Source organism: Dipteris shenzhenensis, chromosome 21 (genome assembly GCF_047967505.1).
Source record: "Dipteris shenzhenensis isolate YYH24624 ecotype China chromosome 21, Dip_SZ_1.0, whole genome shotgun sequence".
NCBI lineage: Eukaryota > Viridiplantae > Streptophyta > Polypodiopsida > Gleicheniales > Dipteridaceae > Dipteris > Dipteris shenzhenensis.
Genome location: NC_141616.1, coordinates 35,647,682 through 35,662,892, shown reverse-complemented (window position 1 = coordinate 35,662,892; position 15,211 = coordinate 35,647,682). Strand labels below are relative to the sequence as shown.

Genomic DNA, 15,211 nt, shown 5'->3' with positions numbered 1-15,211 from the left:
CACGATGGCGCCTTGCAGTGGCGGATCACGAGAGCATACTTGCAACTATTGGCATGAGAGCTGATCCTGAGGAGTAGCACATTACATATCATATTTTTTGGGATCATCGGTTGATCAGATTGATTTTTATTGGGTATCACTAGTTGATTACACTTTTTTGTATTCGATATGTATAGGCTCACTGTGTGACCGTACCATTGTAATTTTCATGGACTCATATTTTGTATTTCACTATGATGGCTGTATACACGTTCATACACATCATTGTATTAGATTCTATTTTTAACATGATGTCCGATGTCTTCTCAATGGGATTTGTTGTGTTTGTAATACAAAAAATTGTTTATTAGTAGTAATGTTGTAATTTGTTTTGTGCATTAGGACATTTTAAAAATGTGACTAAGAAAATTCGCGCACGTACTAACGAAATATATGTGTGGACTTGCTTGTTGGGGATGAAACTTTGCACGACTCTTAGGCCACCCTAGACATACATCCACGCGAGATTTGGTCTGAATTGATTTGGTGTGCGCCACGTGGAAGGTACAATGCGTATATTTTTACAATCCCTACTAGCACTCGTGACTACATATGAGCTATGGCGCATGTACTAACGAAATGCACGTGTGGACTTATCTGTTGGGAATGAAACTTCGCACGACTCTTAGGCCACCCTAGACATACATCCACGCAAGATTTGGTCTCCAACTTATTTGGTATGTGCCACGTGGAAGGTATAATGCGTACATTTTTACAATCCCTACTAGCACGACTACGTGTGAGAAATGGCGCACGTACTAACCAAATATGCATGTGGACTTATCTGTTGGAGATTAAACTTTGCACGGCTCTTAGGTTACCGTAGACGTACATCCACGCAAGATTTGGTGCCCAACTGATTTGGTATGCGCCACGTGGAAGGTACAATGCGTACATTTTTACAACCCCTACTAGCACGACTACGTATGAGCTATGGCGCATGTACTAACGAAATACGCGTGTGGACTTATCTGTTGGAAATGAAACTTCGCACGACTCTTAGGCTACCATAGACGTACATCCACGCAAGATTTGGTGCCCAACTGATTTGGTATGCGCCACATGGAAGGACAGTTGCATACATTTTTACAATCCCTACTAGCACTCGTGACTACGTATGAAAAATGGCACACGTACTAATGAAATACGCACGTGGACTTATCTATTGGGGACGAAACTTCACACGCCTCTTAGGCTACCCTAGACGTACATCCACGCAAGATTTGGTCTCCAACTGATTTGGTATGCACCACGTGGAAGGACAAATGCATACATTTTTACAATTTCTACTAGCACGACTAAACCCTAAACCCTAAACCCTGGACCCTAAATCCTAAACCCTGTTGGGCACGAAACTTCACACGCCTCTTAGGCTACCCTAGACGTACATCCATGCAAGATTTGGTCTCCAACTGATTTGGTATGCGCCACGTGGAAGGACAAATGCATACATTTTTACAATTTCTACTAGCACGACTAAACCCTAAACCCTAAACCCTGGACCCTAAATCCTAAACCCTGTTGGGCACGAAACTTCACACGCCTCTTAGGCTACCCTAGATGTACATCCATGCAAGATTTGGTCTCCAACTGATTTGGTTTGCGCAACGTAGAAGCAATCCCTACTAGCACGGCTAAACCCTAAACCCTAAACCCTAAACCCTGGACCCTAAATCCTAAACCCTGTTGGGGACGAAACTTTACATGCCTCTTAGGCTACCCTAGACGTACATCCACGCAAGATTTGGTCTCCAACTGATTTGGTTTGTGCCACGTACAAGCAATCCCTACTAGCACGGCTAAACCCTAAACCCTAAACCCGGGACCCTAAATCCTAAACCCTGTTGGGGACAAAACTTCACACACCTCTTAGGCTACTCTTGACGTACATCCACGCAAGATTTGGTCTCCACCTGATTTGGTTTGCGCCACGTAGAAGCAATCCCTACTAGCACAGCTAAACCCTAAACCCTAAACCCTAAACCCTGGACCCTAAATCCTGAACCCTGTTGGGGACGAAACTTCACACGCCTCTTAGGCTACCCTAGACGCACATCCATGCAAGATTTGGTCTCCAACTGATTTGGTTTGCGCCACGTAGAAGCAATCCCTACTAGCACGGCTAAACCCTAAACCCTAAACCCTAAACCCTGGACCCTAAATCCTAAACCCTGTTGGGGACGAAACTTCACACGCCTCTTAGTCTACCCTAGATGTACATCCACACAAGATTTGGTCTCCAACTGATTTGGTTTGCGCCATGTAGAAGCAACCCCTACTAGCACGACTAAACCCTAAACCCTAAACCCTAAACCCTGGACCCTAAATCCTAAACCCTGTTGGGGACAAAACTTCACACGCCTCTTAGGCTACCCTAGATGTACATTCACGCAAGATTTGGTCTCCAACTGATTTGGTTTGCGCCATGTAGAAGCAATCCCTACTAGCACGGCTAAACCCTAAACCCTAAACCCTAAACCCTGGACCCTAAATCCTAAACCCTGTTGGGGACGAAACTTCACATGCCTCTTAGGCTACCCTAGACGTACATCCACGCAAGATTTGGTCTCCAACTAATTTGGTTTGCGCGACGTAGAAGCAATCCCTACTAGCACGACTACACGTTAGCGTACCACCAAAGTCAAAAGAAAATAGTAAAATTAAATTGTGGCCTAACATGTCACACCTTCCTTGTACTCCCATACATGAGTAGAGTTTAAAAGGGAGAAGTGGGATTGTTAATATGTGTATATTTTTTTGGTGCATAGCCACAACAACCCTTTCTTTTTACATAAACCAAATACCAACACTTTTCCTTATACCAACTGCCAATCCTTTCTCTTGTACATAAACCACTAAATGCAAAAGAAAATAGTGAAATAAAATGGTGGGCTAGCATGCCACACCTTCCTTGTATTCCCGTATACATGCATTAATTGCCAATTGTGTTGATTTCTCTTCTTTATGTTCATTATCTTTTATACATGCATAATAATTAGATTGGTGCATTGGCAAATGTCATATTAAGGAAATTGAAATAGTCCTTAGAAACTTGGAAGGCATATGCGATTGTGATTTGGAAGGCACATGTGATTGTGGTTCGAATATGACAAATAATTAGGTCTTGTTTTCTTTGATCACCAATTAGCACAAGTATTGTTAACAATAAGAGACAAATTAAACACTGAGTCATAATAAATAACAGCAAAATCATGCAAAGGACAAGTCTAACTCCATTTTTGAAACAAATCCCCAAAAAATTTATATTTTTTAAAAATTGTAGGGACAAAATATACGCTTCATGTCAATAATATTAAAAAACTAGAATTGTGAAAAAAGAATGCATAAAATATTACTTATATTTTATTGCAGAACCTAAAAATGTCTAGTATTACCATTTGCAAAAAGTATTCTCTCCTTTAATTTAAAAAACATGACAGATTGCAAAGGAGAAGAAACTGCTTCATTCAACTAAGAGAGCTTTTTCTTTGAAATACCAATCGTTTTCTATGCAAGTGCCCATATCAAATCCATATAAAAGAATTTCTACACCCTACAAACTAAGCATGTCCACACATTGGTGATTTCTCGAATTTTTTCCTTTTGTTATGTTGTTTAAGTATCTCTAGATCACACATTCCCTCAAGTTCATTGGTGTTGAAAGAATTTTTTATCAATTGATTTACACATAGGTAACAACATTGCCCTCGGAGTCATGGATAAGTTTTGTACCAATATACATTTCTAGAATACTTTTTGTAAATAGCATAAATTGAAAGTTGGTAAAATTGATGTTACTTTAATATCTAATTTCATTTGATGAAACAATTTTACATTGGGCTATGGCATTGTCTAAAAAAAGTAATTTTCTTTTTATACAAATTAGTTTATCAAATGGTTGAATTTCAACATATTTTGATATTAAGATCGGAAGGCTAGATTTGGAAGCATGAATATGACAATAGTTGTCTTTTTGAAAAATTGATGAAAATTTGGATTTTGAAACAGACTTTATTGACAAACATGAATAGAATAAAATTTTTGTTTAAAAAATGAAAAACTTTTATCAGCAAAATAAAATTTTCATCCAAAAAAAGATGAATTTTGATATGTTTAATGTTTAATGTTTGCAATTAATGTTTAATGTTTACAATTACTTCACATGGCATTCTTTTTTAAATACCTTATGTATTAAACAAACTATAAACTGAGATAAACTGAGATAAACAAAGTGTGAAGAACATCATGAAAGTACGAAAATGCTCATACATCATAAAAGTTGGAACAATATCATGAAAGTACCAAAATGAATCTGTACATCATCGTCATCATGCTGCAAAAGTGCATCCCTATACAAGAAACGTGTGAAGCCTAAACAATCAATCTGAATCTGAATCTGATAACTCTACATATGATCCTCTAGTGGAATGCTGACGTGGCTCCTGTATGACTTGCCGTCCGCTGTGTGCCCTCAGGCAATGCCAGCTCAGATGGGCCAGCCTCATCACCTGCATGAGATGGGCCAGCCTCATCCTGATGAAGAGGAGGGCATGCTGCACGCGCCACTGTTGCCATCTCTGCCTCCCTCGCCTCCTCTATGTATGCGCATCTTAGCTCCCATAGCCGTGCATCTGCGAATACTCGTGCCTCAAATCCAGCGCGAGTAATCGTCTCTACATGTGAAAGACGCTGGTCTCGGCCCCGCCCTAGCTGCTACTCCACCCACTGCTGCAATGATGTCTGCAGCTCTGCCTCTCGCTTAATTCGGCGTGCCTCCTCTGCTCGTGCCTCGTCACCTGGCATGAAATCACCGTACGAAAAGCGTCATGGAATGCATGATGCAACCACCGATGTATCCGCACCCTCCTGCATCAGCAATGCTCTCTGTGCCTCCTCCCTGTAGTGCTCTGTCAAGACTACACGGGCGAATGGATCAATAGCCTGACGATGACCAGGATATAGATCATCCATGCCCAGTCCTCTGTATGTCACCACATCAATGTCGGCAAAGCATACAGGGCACACTGAACGTGCCACCATGTGGCGGGTCATGCAGTGGAGATGTGCGATGTGGCCGCACCCTAGTCCAAACCACCCTACGGTGTCAAAGTCCTCATGGCAGAGGACACAAGTGGCAGTAGGAAGCCTCGCTACGACTGTTGCGTCTATGGGTGTCCTAGTCGGCACATCTACAGGAGGAGCAGGGTGGAGGAGCAGGGTATAGGGCCACATTGGGGTCGATCCTATGGCACGACGGATCACGACTAATATGCCTCAACTGCAAAATATAGTGCTCTGCGCGATGGTATGCTATGCGTGTCCGAATCCTCTACTCCTCCAAATCTGTCTACAACAGTCGTACGCGAGACTCCATCTCCTGATGCAATAGATGTGCCTGCAATGCAAACATGTCGCGTACATGGTGAGAATTAACCAAAAAACTTCAGTTCAAAATACACTACAAAAAAATAAACTAACATAATCAAAATAACTAACCTCGTCCCTAGACTCGGCCAACACGGCCTCCAACTCTGCAATCCGTTTGTCTCGAGCCTCCAACTCGTGCTGAGGTGCCGTAGATGTGGGAGGTGGTGTAGATGTGGGATGCTCCATCGATGATCAAGGTGGGGGAGGTGGAATCGCAATAGATCTCAATAGGGCAGAGACCATGTGCTACAAGGATGATGCCACTGAATGAACATCCCCCCTAATCTGTCCTCCCACCGCTCGCAATGCCGGTGCAGGGATGGTGTGCAACTTTGGTCCCTCGCGTCGATGCCGAACACCTACAATCTGACGCTCCTGACGCCCCATCCTACCACGTCCCACTCCTGATCCTGGACGGGTACTGAGGTAGTCCACCCGATGACCAAGGACAAACTCAGTGTAAAGCTGCATGGCAAACGACCTGGCTATCTGGCGGTTGTGAGGCAATCGACCACCATTCGCAGCAAGATATCTCGGATAAATGTGTGCTGCTATGATGGGGTGCCTACACCGTAAAATATGCAAGGGGAGCCCTGATCGTGGTCGCTGGCCCTCGGTGTGACCATCCCAAAACATGTCATCCAAGGCCTCCCTGTGATGTGACTCCCGCTCAAACAACTGTCGAATGGCTCTCCAATCCAAGCCACCACCAGTGATCTCCGCCTCGGCCTGTGCCTGAAAGCTATCCACAACGTCCTCAACTGTCTCCAATCGACTCAGAGCCTCAATAACTGAATCCAGGCTCGCAACCAAGTGAGGGGGTGCCCTGGCATCCTGCAGTGCCCTCATCTCAGCTCTCAGCATCTCTATCTACATACGAATAGTGGTGCTAGAACCTGTGCGCTGGCTGGCGCATGCACAAAAAAAACACATGGAAATTAATATTCTATTTGGGTAATGAAAATAATATTCTATTCAATATGACTTATAATCTATTTACGTAATGAAAACTATTTGTACGTACTCCTTGATGAGGTAGATCCTATGCACCTACCGGTAGATGGGCCAAATGTGTGGCTCAATATTAATCAATATTATTAATAATTCTTAATTTTGATTAGAATTTTTTCACTCTAGTCGTTGCATTTTAAAACTTAGATGTCTCAAATATTTTCTCCTTATATGTTTCCCTTTTTTCACTTTTTATCCAATATGAAACTTTTCCACATGTGGTGTAAGGACCACATTGTCCACTAATGGCCCCTATACTAAGGATAGATAGTGGAGAGGTTTGGTTAATAAGACCTTCTTTGAATGCTTTACTGCCTTGGGTTTGCAATAGATATGGAGGAGATAGAAGGATACCTAATACATTACTTTGAATGATACACAAGCAAGGCGCATCTAGTATTTCTTGGACTACACATTAAAAAAGAGAGCGGGTTCATACTACAGACCTTTTAAAGCGAGAACTTTGAGAAAATAATTAAGCCTTTTCAATATTATCTATTTTGGTTGGGCAATCCACCTCAATTAGTGGCCATTCCTATAGATCATCACTTGGTTCAAGACATTTTGTATAAGACTCACTCGACTTCTAGTTGTAAAAATAGTTTTGGAATGAGATCATCCACATACGTAGCAACAACAAAGGGCACAAGATCCCTAGAAGAGGATTCAAAAACTTTGAAAATTAAATCCTTGGATGTCCCTATGCAATGGGAAGGGTTGCATACGATAACTAATGTTAATTTTGGTTGAGCTCAAGTAATAAGCGTCACCGTTGCCTATGGTTGGACTAGCAAGAAAGAGACCACCCTTGCTTACAATGAAACTAGCATATAATTCCTTGAGCATGTGGTTGACATTCCATGTGTGACATAGTTTCAACGAGGGAAAGGAGATATGTAGCATCCGCACTATTTTGGTTATGAGGTGGTTCACGTGATTATTGATACAAAGTCTTTTTGGGAAAACATCTTAGTCATTTGTAAAAGACAAGATAAATGTTGTTAACATTAGTCATAGGTTTCCCTACGGTGCAAAAAGGGATGTATGTGTGCCACATGGCGAGCTGCCATGTAGCAAACAACATGGAATGGGATGCTTCAAATGTCGACTCTTGAAGGTTATGGAGTTCTCTCTCTCTTAAGTCTCTTATCTATGATCATTAAGGGATGATTAGGGGAGATTCAGTCATTAACAGGCTCTATTTGAACTTAGGTCTATAGTTGATCAAAACACTTGCATATATTAGCATGAATGTGGAATGAATATAGATCCACTAGAGTCCCATGTGCAATGAATGTTAGGTATTCTAGTTAAACTTTCAGTTTCTCTATGGCGTATTTCTTTCTTCTTATACATATAAGAGAAGTAGATGAATTATGGAACTAGACAACAAACATGATCAAAGTGCTAGATCTAAAGCATGCCATAGTGATAGCATAAGAATCTCAAATAGTTTATAGGCACAGACCATAATATTCGAGTTCTTGAAGACCCATCCAAATATTCTCAATCTTGTAATATTCTTTTTTCAGTTATGCTAGAGTCTATGCATAACTTAGAAGAATTAGACATTTGCAAACTATTCCATGTCTTCTTAAGGTCTAAGCCACTATTTCATGTCTTCTTAAGGGATATTGAAGATTTGGACTAAGCCACTATCTAGGCATTTCCAAGCTATAGCCTTATCATGCATGCTTAGTCTAATCAATCTATTGACTAATAGGGGACACATGCCTTCAACATATTTCCTAGTAGAATCGATCCTTACTAATTGCCAAATAGTTAAAGGATGATTTATCATTAGTAATTTCCCAATATATTAGGGATGATTACCCAAGCTTAAACCTAGTTTCCTTCTAAAGGACTTGCTTGTCCCAAAGTGTCTAGTCAACTTCAAGCTTTGGTCACCAACCATGTCACTAGTCAATCTTTAATGTCCAACTCCAATAGTTGACTAGTAGGTTTATGTTTGTGTATTAATTCGATAAGTCGAGCGAGTCTTATACAAAATGTCTTATTAATTTGATAAGTCGAGCGAGTCTTATTAATTTTAAATTTTAAATGTCGTAATTCAAAAATAAAAAAAAATTTTACAAATGCATTTCAAATTTATAAATACTTTATAATTATTCCTATGAACTTTTTTTTATTTAATAAAAATAGCTCTATTAAAAAAAAAAATCTCATTTTCACATTTTAAATAAAAAATGTCGTAATTTATAAATTTCAAAAAAACATTAAAATGCATTATAAATTTAGAAATTTTTTATAATTTTCCTTATAAACTAAAATTTAATTAAATTCTACCAAAAAGAAAATGCTACATAAAAAAAACAGAAATATAGAACATCTTCACATTTTGAATAAAAAATGCCTCATTAAACGTTTTTTAAATTTAAAATTTTCACATTTTAAATTATAAATGTCCTAATTCAAAAATTTTAAAAAAATTTACAAATGCATTTCAAATTTATAAATATTTTATAATTATTAATATGAACGTTTTTTTATTTACTAAAAAAGCTCTATTTTGAAAATAAAATTTCATTTTCACATTTTAAATAAAAAATGTCGTAATTCATAAATTTCAAAAAAACATTATATTGCATTTCAAATTTAGAAATTTTTTATTATTTCTCTTTTAACCTAAAATTTAATTAAATTCTACCAAAAAGAAAATGCTACATAAAAAAAATAGAAATATTTAACATTTTCACATTTTTAATAAAAAATGCCTCATTAAACGTTTTTTAAATTTAAAATTTTCACATTTTAAATTATAAATGTCGTAATTTAAAAATTTAAAAAAAAAATTTACAAATGCATTTCAAATTTATAAATATTTTATAATTATTAATATGAACTTTTTTTATTTACTAAAAAAAGCTCTATTAAAAAAAAATAATAATTTTCACATTTTAAATAAAAAATCTCGTAATTCATAAATTTAAGAAAAACATTAAAATGCATTTTATAATTTTTCTTATAAACTAAAATTTTAAATTACGTTTTTTAAAATTAAAATTTTCACATTTTAAATTATAAATATCGTAATTTAAAAATTAAAAAAAAAATTTTACAAATACATTTCAAATTTATAAATATTTTATAATTAATAATATGAACGTTTTTTTATTTACTAAAAAAAGCTCTATTTAAAAAAAAAATTAATTTTCACATTTTAAATAAAAAATCTCGTAATTCATAAATTTCAGAAAAACATTAAAATGCATTTTATAATTTTTCTTATAAACTAAAATTTAATCAAATTCTACATAAAAGAAAATGCTACATAAAAGAAAATGCTACATTAAAAAAAACCCTACCTGGACTCTCCCGCTCCTGCTCCGTCCATCTCCATCGATGTCCGTTCGTGGCTCTCCGTCGCTCGCGCTTTTCCGTCGAAGTCCGGCAAATCCGAAATCAGTGGATGAGGCAGAGCTCGATCGAGGTATGCAGAATGAGGGGGGTCGCTCTCCTTTTATAAGAAAAATTAGGGTTTAGCTACCTCGATCGAGGTATTCTTTACATGCCCATACATCTCGGCACATCTACCTCGATCGAGGTATTGGCATGCCACGATACCTCGATCGAGGTATTCTTCAGATGCCCATACATCTCGTTGGCATGCCACGATACCTCGATCGAGGTATTCTGGACATGCCCATACATCTCTGTACATCTACCTCGATCGAGGTATTACCATGCCACGATACCTCGATCGAGGTATTGTGACATGCCCATACATCTCGGTACATCCACGTCGATGGAGGTTTTGACATGCCACGATACCTCGATCGTGGTGTGTTGGCAGAAGCGGGATGCCAAGTCATGTGTCCAGCATACCTCGATCGAGGTATGTCATCCGCCCTGTCGGATGGCACATACCTCGATCCAGGTTTGCTGGACATGCCACCTGACCTCGATCGAGGTTGAGCTGGATTGCCACGATACCTTGAACGAGGTAGATGTGGCATGTATAGCTGGCTTGCCAGCAAGCCTCGATCGAGGTAGAGGCTCGGTCCGGTGAAAAAGCTACGTACCTCGATCGAGGTATTGGCTAGGCTCGGTTGTGCTCGTGTGTGATTTTCATTGGAGCTTATACCTCGATCGAGGTATTGGAGACCGAAGCAAAACCTTTGTATTTTCACTCGAGCGGGTGTCACGCTCACCCGAAAGTGGTCCGGAAGTGGACACCCTTAGCTTGCTACCTCCCTAAACAATTTAAAAAGACTGCAACACACAACTCTCCTAAGAGAGATGAGTGCCAGTCTTAAATAAAACAAGAGAGAGAGAAACATTGATAACTAATGAAAGACTATAATAAAAGTAAGGAGCAGTAAGGTACCTATGACGAGAGTTGGTAGGTATGGAAGTAAGCAAGAGGTAGCAGGTAGGCAACCAAGAGGTGGCAGGCAGGCAAGCAGGTGGCTCAAGAATATAGCTAGATGTATTCGTACAAATACCAAAAATAACAATTGTTTCATATTTATAATACGTTTATTCATACGAATAACCTCGTTTATTCATATGAATAAATTAGGAAAAATCGTTGGATTCATTTTAATTCGGGAAAATCGCGATTTCTCGCATTTTTCGATTCGGGAAAAAAATTCGAGCGAATTAATGCAACTTAGTAGAGCAAATGGCTTGGCCAAAAGCTCCAACAAAACTTGCTACAAGATTATCACATGTACGATAGAAGCCAGTCATACTAATTGGGCACATAAGCTCATAGCAACGTTATGGGCTTACAGGACCTCCTACAAGGTGGCAACACATTGTACCCCCTTCAAGTTAGCCTTTGAGGTAGAGGTCATTATGCCAATGGAGTATGTAGTGCCTAGCCTCGGTCTTGCCACCGTAAGGGAAAGCCTCATGGAAAATGCACTAGCCAAATGGCTAGTCGGCCTCAAAAAGCTAGAACAGACAAGGTTGCGAGTAGCCTACGCTCTCCGAGTAGAAAAGAGCTGACATAAGAAATGGTTCGGACCGCAACCTCAAGAACAAGGACCTAGCAGAAGGAGACTTAGCACTCTGGTATAGTGTCCGCAACACCAAATGTAAGCTTAAGTACCGAGGTATGGGTCCTTACCGCGTAGTTGAGATGACCCCCCAAGGGGGAGGCAGTCGATAGAGCGAGCGAGAAAAAGTGAGCGGGCTGAAAAAAGCGAGCGAGCTTTTGCACAATTTCCTTTGAAAGTACTCTAAACATAGCTTTGTGGAAACCCCTAATTGGGAAGTATCTCAAAGATAAAACTTACCTTCCTATGTTTACTACAGTAAAATTGCAAATTTCATAGCATGGTTTTGCATCATTCATAAGAACGTACTTTACTATGCTAACCACACTTCAATTGCGGATTTTAGCCTACCATAACTTCCAATTGACACTATACTCACATTATGCAATGATAGTACATGTGCTTGACAGAAACCAATCTTCTTCTCTAAAACAAGGGATTCCATTATTGAACCCAACATTATTTCGCATTTCAAATGACCCTTTTGATACGAACAACTACGATTACAATACTCCGCATTGCATGATATTTTTCACTTACTAAGATAAGTATCACTTAAAAAATAAGTGTGATGAACAAATTGCCTAAACACTTCATAGCATGGGATTGTATCACTTCCATAAATATATCATGACATTCAATATGATTCTTCTTACTGAAATTGTTACTAAACCATGAAGCAATTGAATGCTTAAAAAATACTCCACCAATATCTTAATTAAAACTCAGGTGTGATTTGCAAGCCATCTTTTGCATCATACAGAGAACAATAACAGTACCTCTTGAAATTTGAATATTAAGAAATAGATTTTCTCAACCAAATGGTTATCTGCAAACTACAAACAAAAAGTTTTTCTCAACACTTACTAAGATAGGTATCACTTAAAAAATAAGTGTGATGAACAAATTGCCTAAACACTTCATAGCATGGGATTGTATCACTTCCATAAATATATCATGACATTCAATATGATTCAATCGAATGCTTAAAAAATACACCACCAATATCTTAATTAAAAGTCAAGTGTGATTTGCGAGCCATCTTTTGCATCATATAGAGAACAATAACAGTACCTCTTGAAATTTGAATATTAAGAAATAGCTTTTCTCAACCAAATGGTTATCTGCAGACTATAAACAAAAAGTTTTTCTCAACAATTTTCTACTCTTCCTCACATTCATCATCAACTAAGAAGTTATGCAGTTTTTGCCTATCTGGAGGCCTCTTATCACATCTCTGATTGCCTGCCATGAGCCTTGCCATTTCTTCTGCATAGCATGGCAATGTACTACAACCAAAAATACATTTCAAACCATAGTAAGTCAAAATGGAAAAGTCATTCATGGCACTCACAAGATGAACTTCTATTGAAAAAAGTGCTTGATTATTACAACAAATAAATGATGTTTTTGCAAAACATTTGATTAACACTAAGAAACATATCACAAATTGGAGTTTTAATATTTGAAGGTACCCATGAATGTCATCAGATTATACATGCACATAAATAGAGCATAAAAGTTATCCATATGAAAAATCCAAATTGTTTGTCAAAAAAGAAGTGAGGTCAGCTACATACTACTCATCAAAAGGATTTGGAATAGGGTCCACTCTATCATCCTGTCCATCTCCATCATGCTCTAACCTCACCCTTTTCCCAGAATGATCCGCTGCAAGTGGCTCAACAATGTTAGCCACAATACTGCTCTTAGAATCAAAAGAGAAGCAAGGCCTACCACTAGCATGCACGCATTAGAGGAGATGTGCCACAACCCATCTCCAATACAAGTCCACCAGGAACACACAACATAGATAAAAGGCACCCAATTAAAAAGCTACTCCTCTCTAGCCCACCTCGGACCACTTGAGAGGACATTGGCAAGGTTGTCCTCTCAGCTACAGGTACATAGTGCATTCACATGTCATCCAGAGGATCAATGAAAAGCATATGAAACAAAGTTGCACTCTCTTCCCAAAACACATGTGGATTCTTCTTGGCTCTACAAAGTAGAGCCAACAACGATACATGCATCTACAAATCAACAATACAAAATTAAAGATTAGTCTTGGAAGCATGATAGCATTGAAACACAGCATGATTTAAAACAAACCAAACATAACTCAAATGAAAACACTTATTTCAAGTTTATAACATACTATTTGTATAATATATAGCAAGACACATGAAAAAATCAGTTTGAAAGGACTGTAAAGATTGAACGTATTGCTTACCTTATGAGTTCTACCCCATTCTTTCCAATATCCATATGGAAGTTTATCATGTATGATGATACGTCTAACAACTTCTAATCCTTGAACATAAGAAAATCTCTCCATCCAAGACACACAATGACCTATAGTAAAAGAAGCCAAAATCTTGAGCCAATTGAAATAAAAAAGATTACATACCATTCAAGTTAAGCTATACATCTTACCTGCCATAGGACATATGCATGCCAACCAGCCATTGTCAGACAAAGATGTGGCTACAACTGCTAGCCCATGACGAACATGCTCCTCTAACAAAACATTCCACACTGGGGTGGGACCTCTGTCCTCTAGTGGGCATCCATTGGGAAGATCAAGCAAAATAAAATCTGCAGCCCACTTTACCTTCTTACCCATCCTCAAGTGATCCCTGTCTGGACTAACCAAGGTCACAAAAAAGTCATGGAGGATAGCATATCTGTCATTTTTCTTTCCCTATGTAAAGTCCATTCCCATGGTTATATAATCACCAACCATACAACCATGCATGCATATAAGGGAGTGATACCATTGACAAACGTAACATCAGGAGATTGTGGTTTGTGAAACACATATTTATGTACAACCTTTTCAGAAGACTTTGTGCCTGAGACAAAAAACTATTTCAGCCACATTCAAGCCTTTATTTCAAGCAACAAAAACATACATACGAGAAAGCTAGTTGATCACCTGCAACCTCTATGTCATCTCTATCATGTTTGGAGGGGCTAAGTGGCTCCGTATCTAAACAAACAAAAAATATTCACAAAACCAAACAATACCAAATCCATTCAATGAACAAAAAGAATTAACATGCATTTTTTCTCCTTACCTTTCTTTTTCGATGGTTCTTGTTTCTCTTTGTCTTTTCTCAGCCTCCTGGATCTTTCCTCTCCTTTATCGACAACTTCTTCTTTGCCTTTTCCTAAACCATATGTTTTGAACAAATCCCTCTCCCTCACTAGTACTTGTCCTTTAGGAAAGTCAATCCACCAAGGACAGTTTTCTAGTTCCCACTGAGAGAGACTATGCATGGTAGGTGGATAAACACATGCATTGTGTCCAACTTCTAGCCAATTCTTGCACAAATTCAAATTTCAGGTATCTTCTTCTCTTTTACCAAATATGCAAGACCTTTCAACCAACATGCAAAAAATACATTCACAAAGTTGCATAAAGATATATCAAATTGATAACCAACAAGTTCACAATGAAGCAAACAACCCAAGAAACAAATCAGAAGTACACATAATCACAAGAGAGTAGCATACCTAAAAACAACCCTACGTGCAGCCATGTTGAGTTTAGAAAGTCCTTCTCCCTTATTTCCACTCTTAGCATCATTCTTCACCTCTTTTGATCTCAATGCCATGAACATGTGTTTTCTCCCTTCTAGTTTAATGTCTTCCATATACTGTTGTATAGTATAATCCTTTGGGGTCTCCAATGGGACTCCTATGGT

General features: G+C 38.4%; 1 protein-coding gene across 2 annotated transcripts; it reads right to left on the bottom strand.

Annotated features, from left to right (window-relative positions):
• Positions 1–12,974: 12,974 nt before the first annotated feature.
• Positions 12,975–15,094, bottom strand: LOC147888792 (uncharacterized). 2 transcript variants are annotated; one of them, XM_087392156.1, is made up of 6 exons: positions 15,021–15,094; positions 14,582–14,722; positions 14,440–14,493; positions 13,735–13,856; positions 13,352–13,534; positions 12,975–13,051 (listed from the first exon to the last, which is right to left on the bottom strand). In XM_087392156.1, the coding sequence occupies exons 1-5, from the start codon at positions 15,091–15,093 to the stop codon at positions 13,418–13,420; spliced, it is 507 nt and encodes a 168-aa protein (XP_087248282.1). In that variant the 5' UTR covers position 15,094; the 3' UTR covers positions 12,975–13,051; positions 13,352–13,417. The 2 variants fall into 2 exon arrangements, with proteins under 2 accessions (XP_087248282.1, XP_087248283.1); XM_087392157.1 differs by lacking the exons at positions 14,440–14,493; positions 14,582–14,722; positions 15,021–15,094 and adding an exon at positions 13,938–14,321.
• Positions 15,095–15,211: the final 117 nt, after the last annotated feature.

Coding starts and splice junctions, on each gene's coding strand:
- LOC147888792 (XM_087392156.1), bottom strand. CDS start 15,093: ATGATGCTAAGAGTGGAAATAAGGGAGAAGGACTTTCTAAACTCAACA. Junction 14,723..15,020: donor GCACGTAGGGTTGTTTTTAG/GTATGCTACTCT, acceptor ACTTTCCTAAAG/GACAAGTACTAGTGAGGGAG. Junction 14,494..14,581: donor AGAACCATCGAAAAAGAAAG/GTAAGGAGAAAA, acceptor TTGTTTGTTTAG/ATACGGAGCCACTTAGCCCC.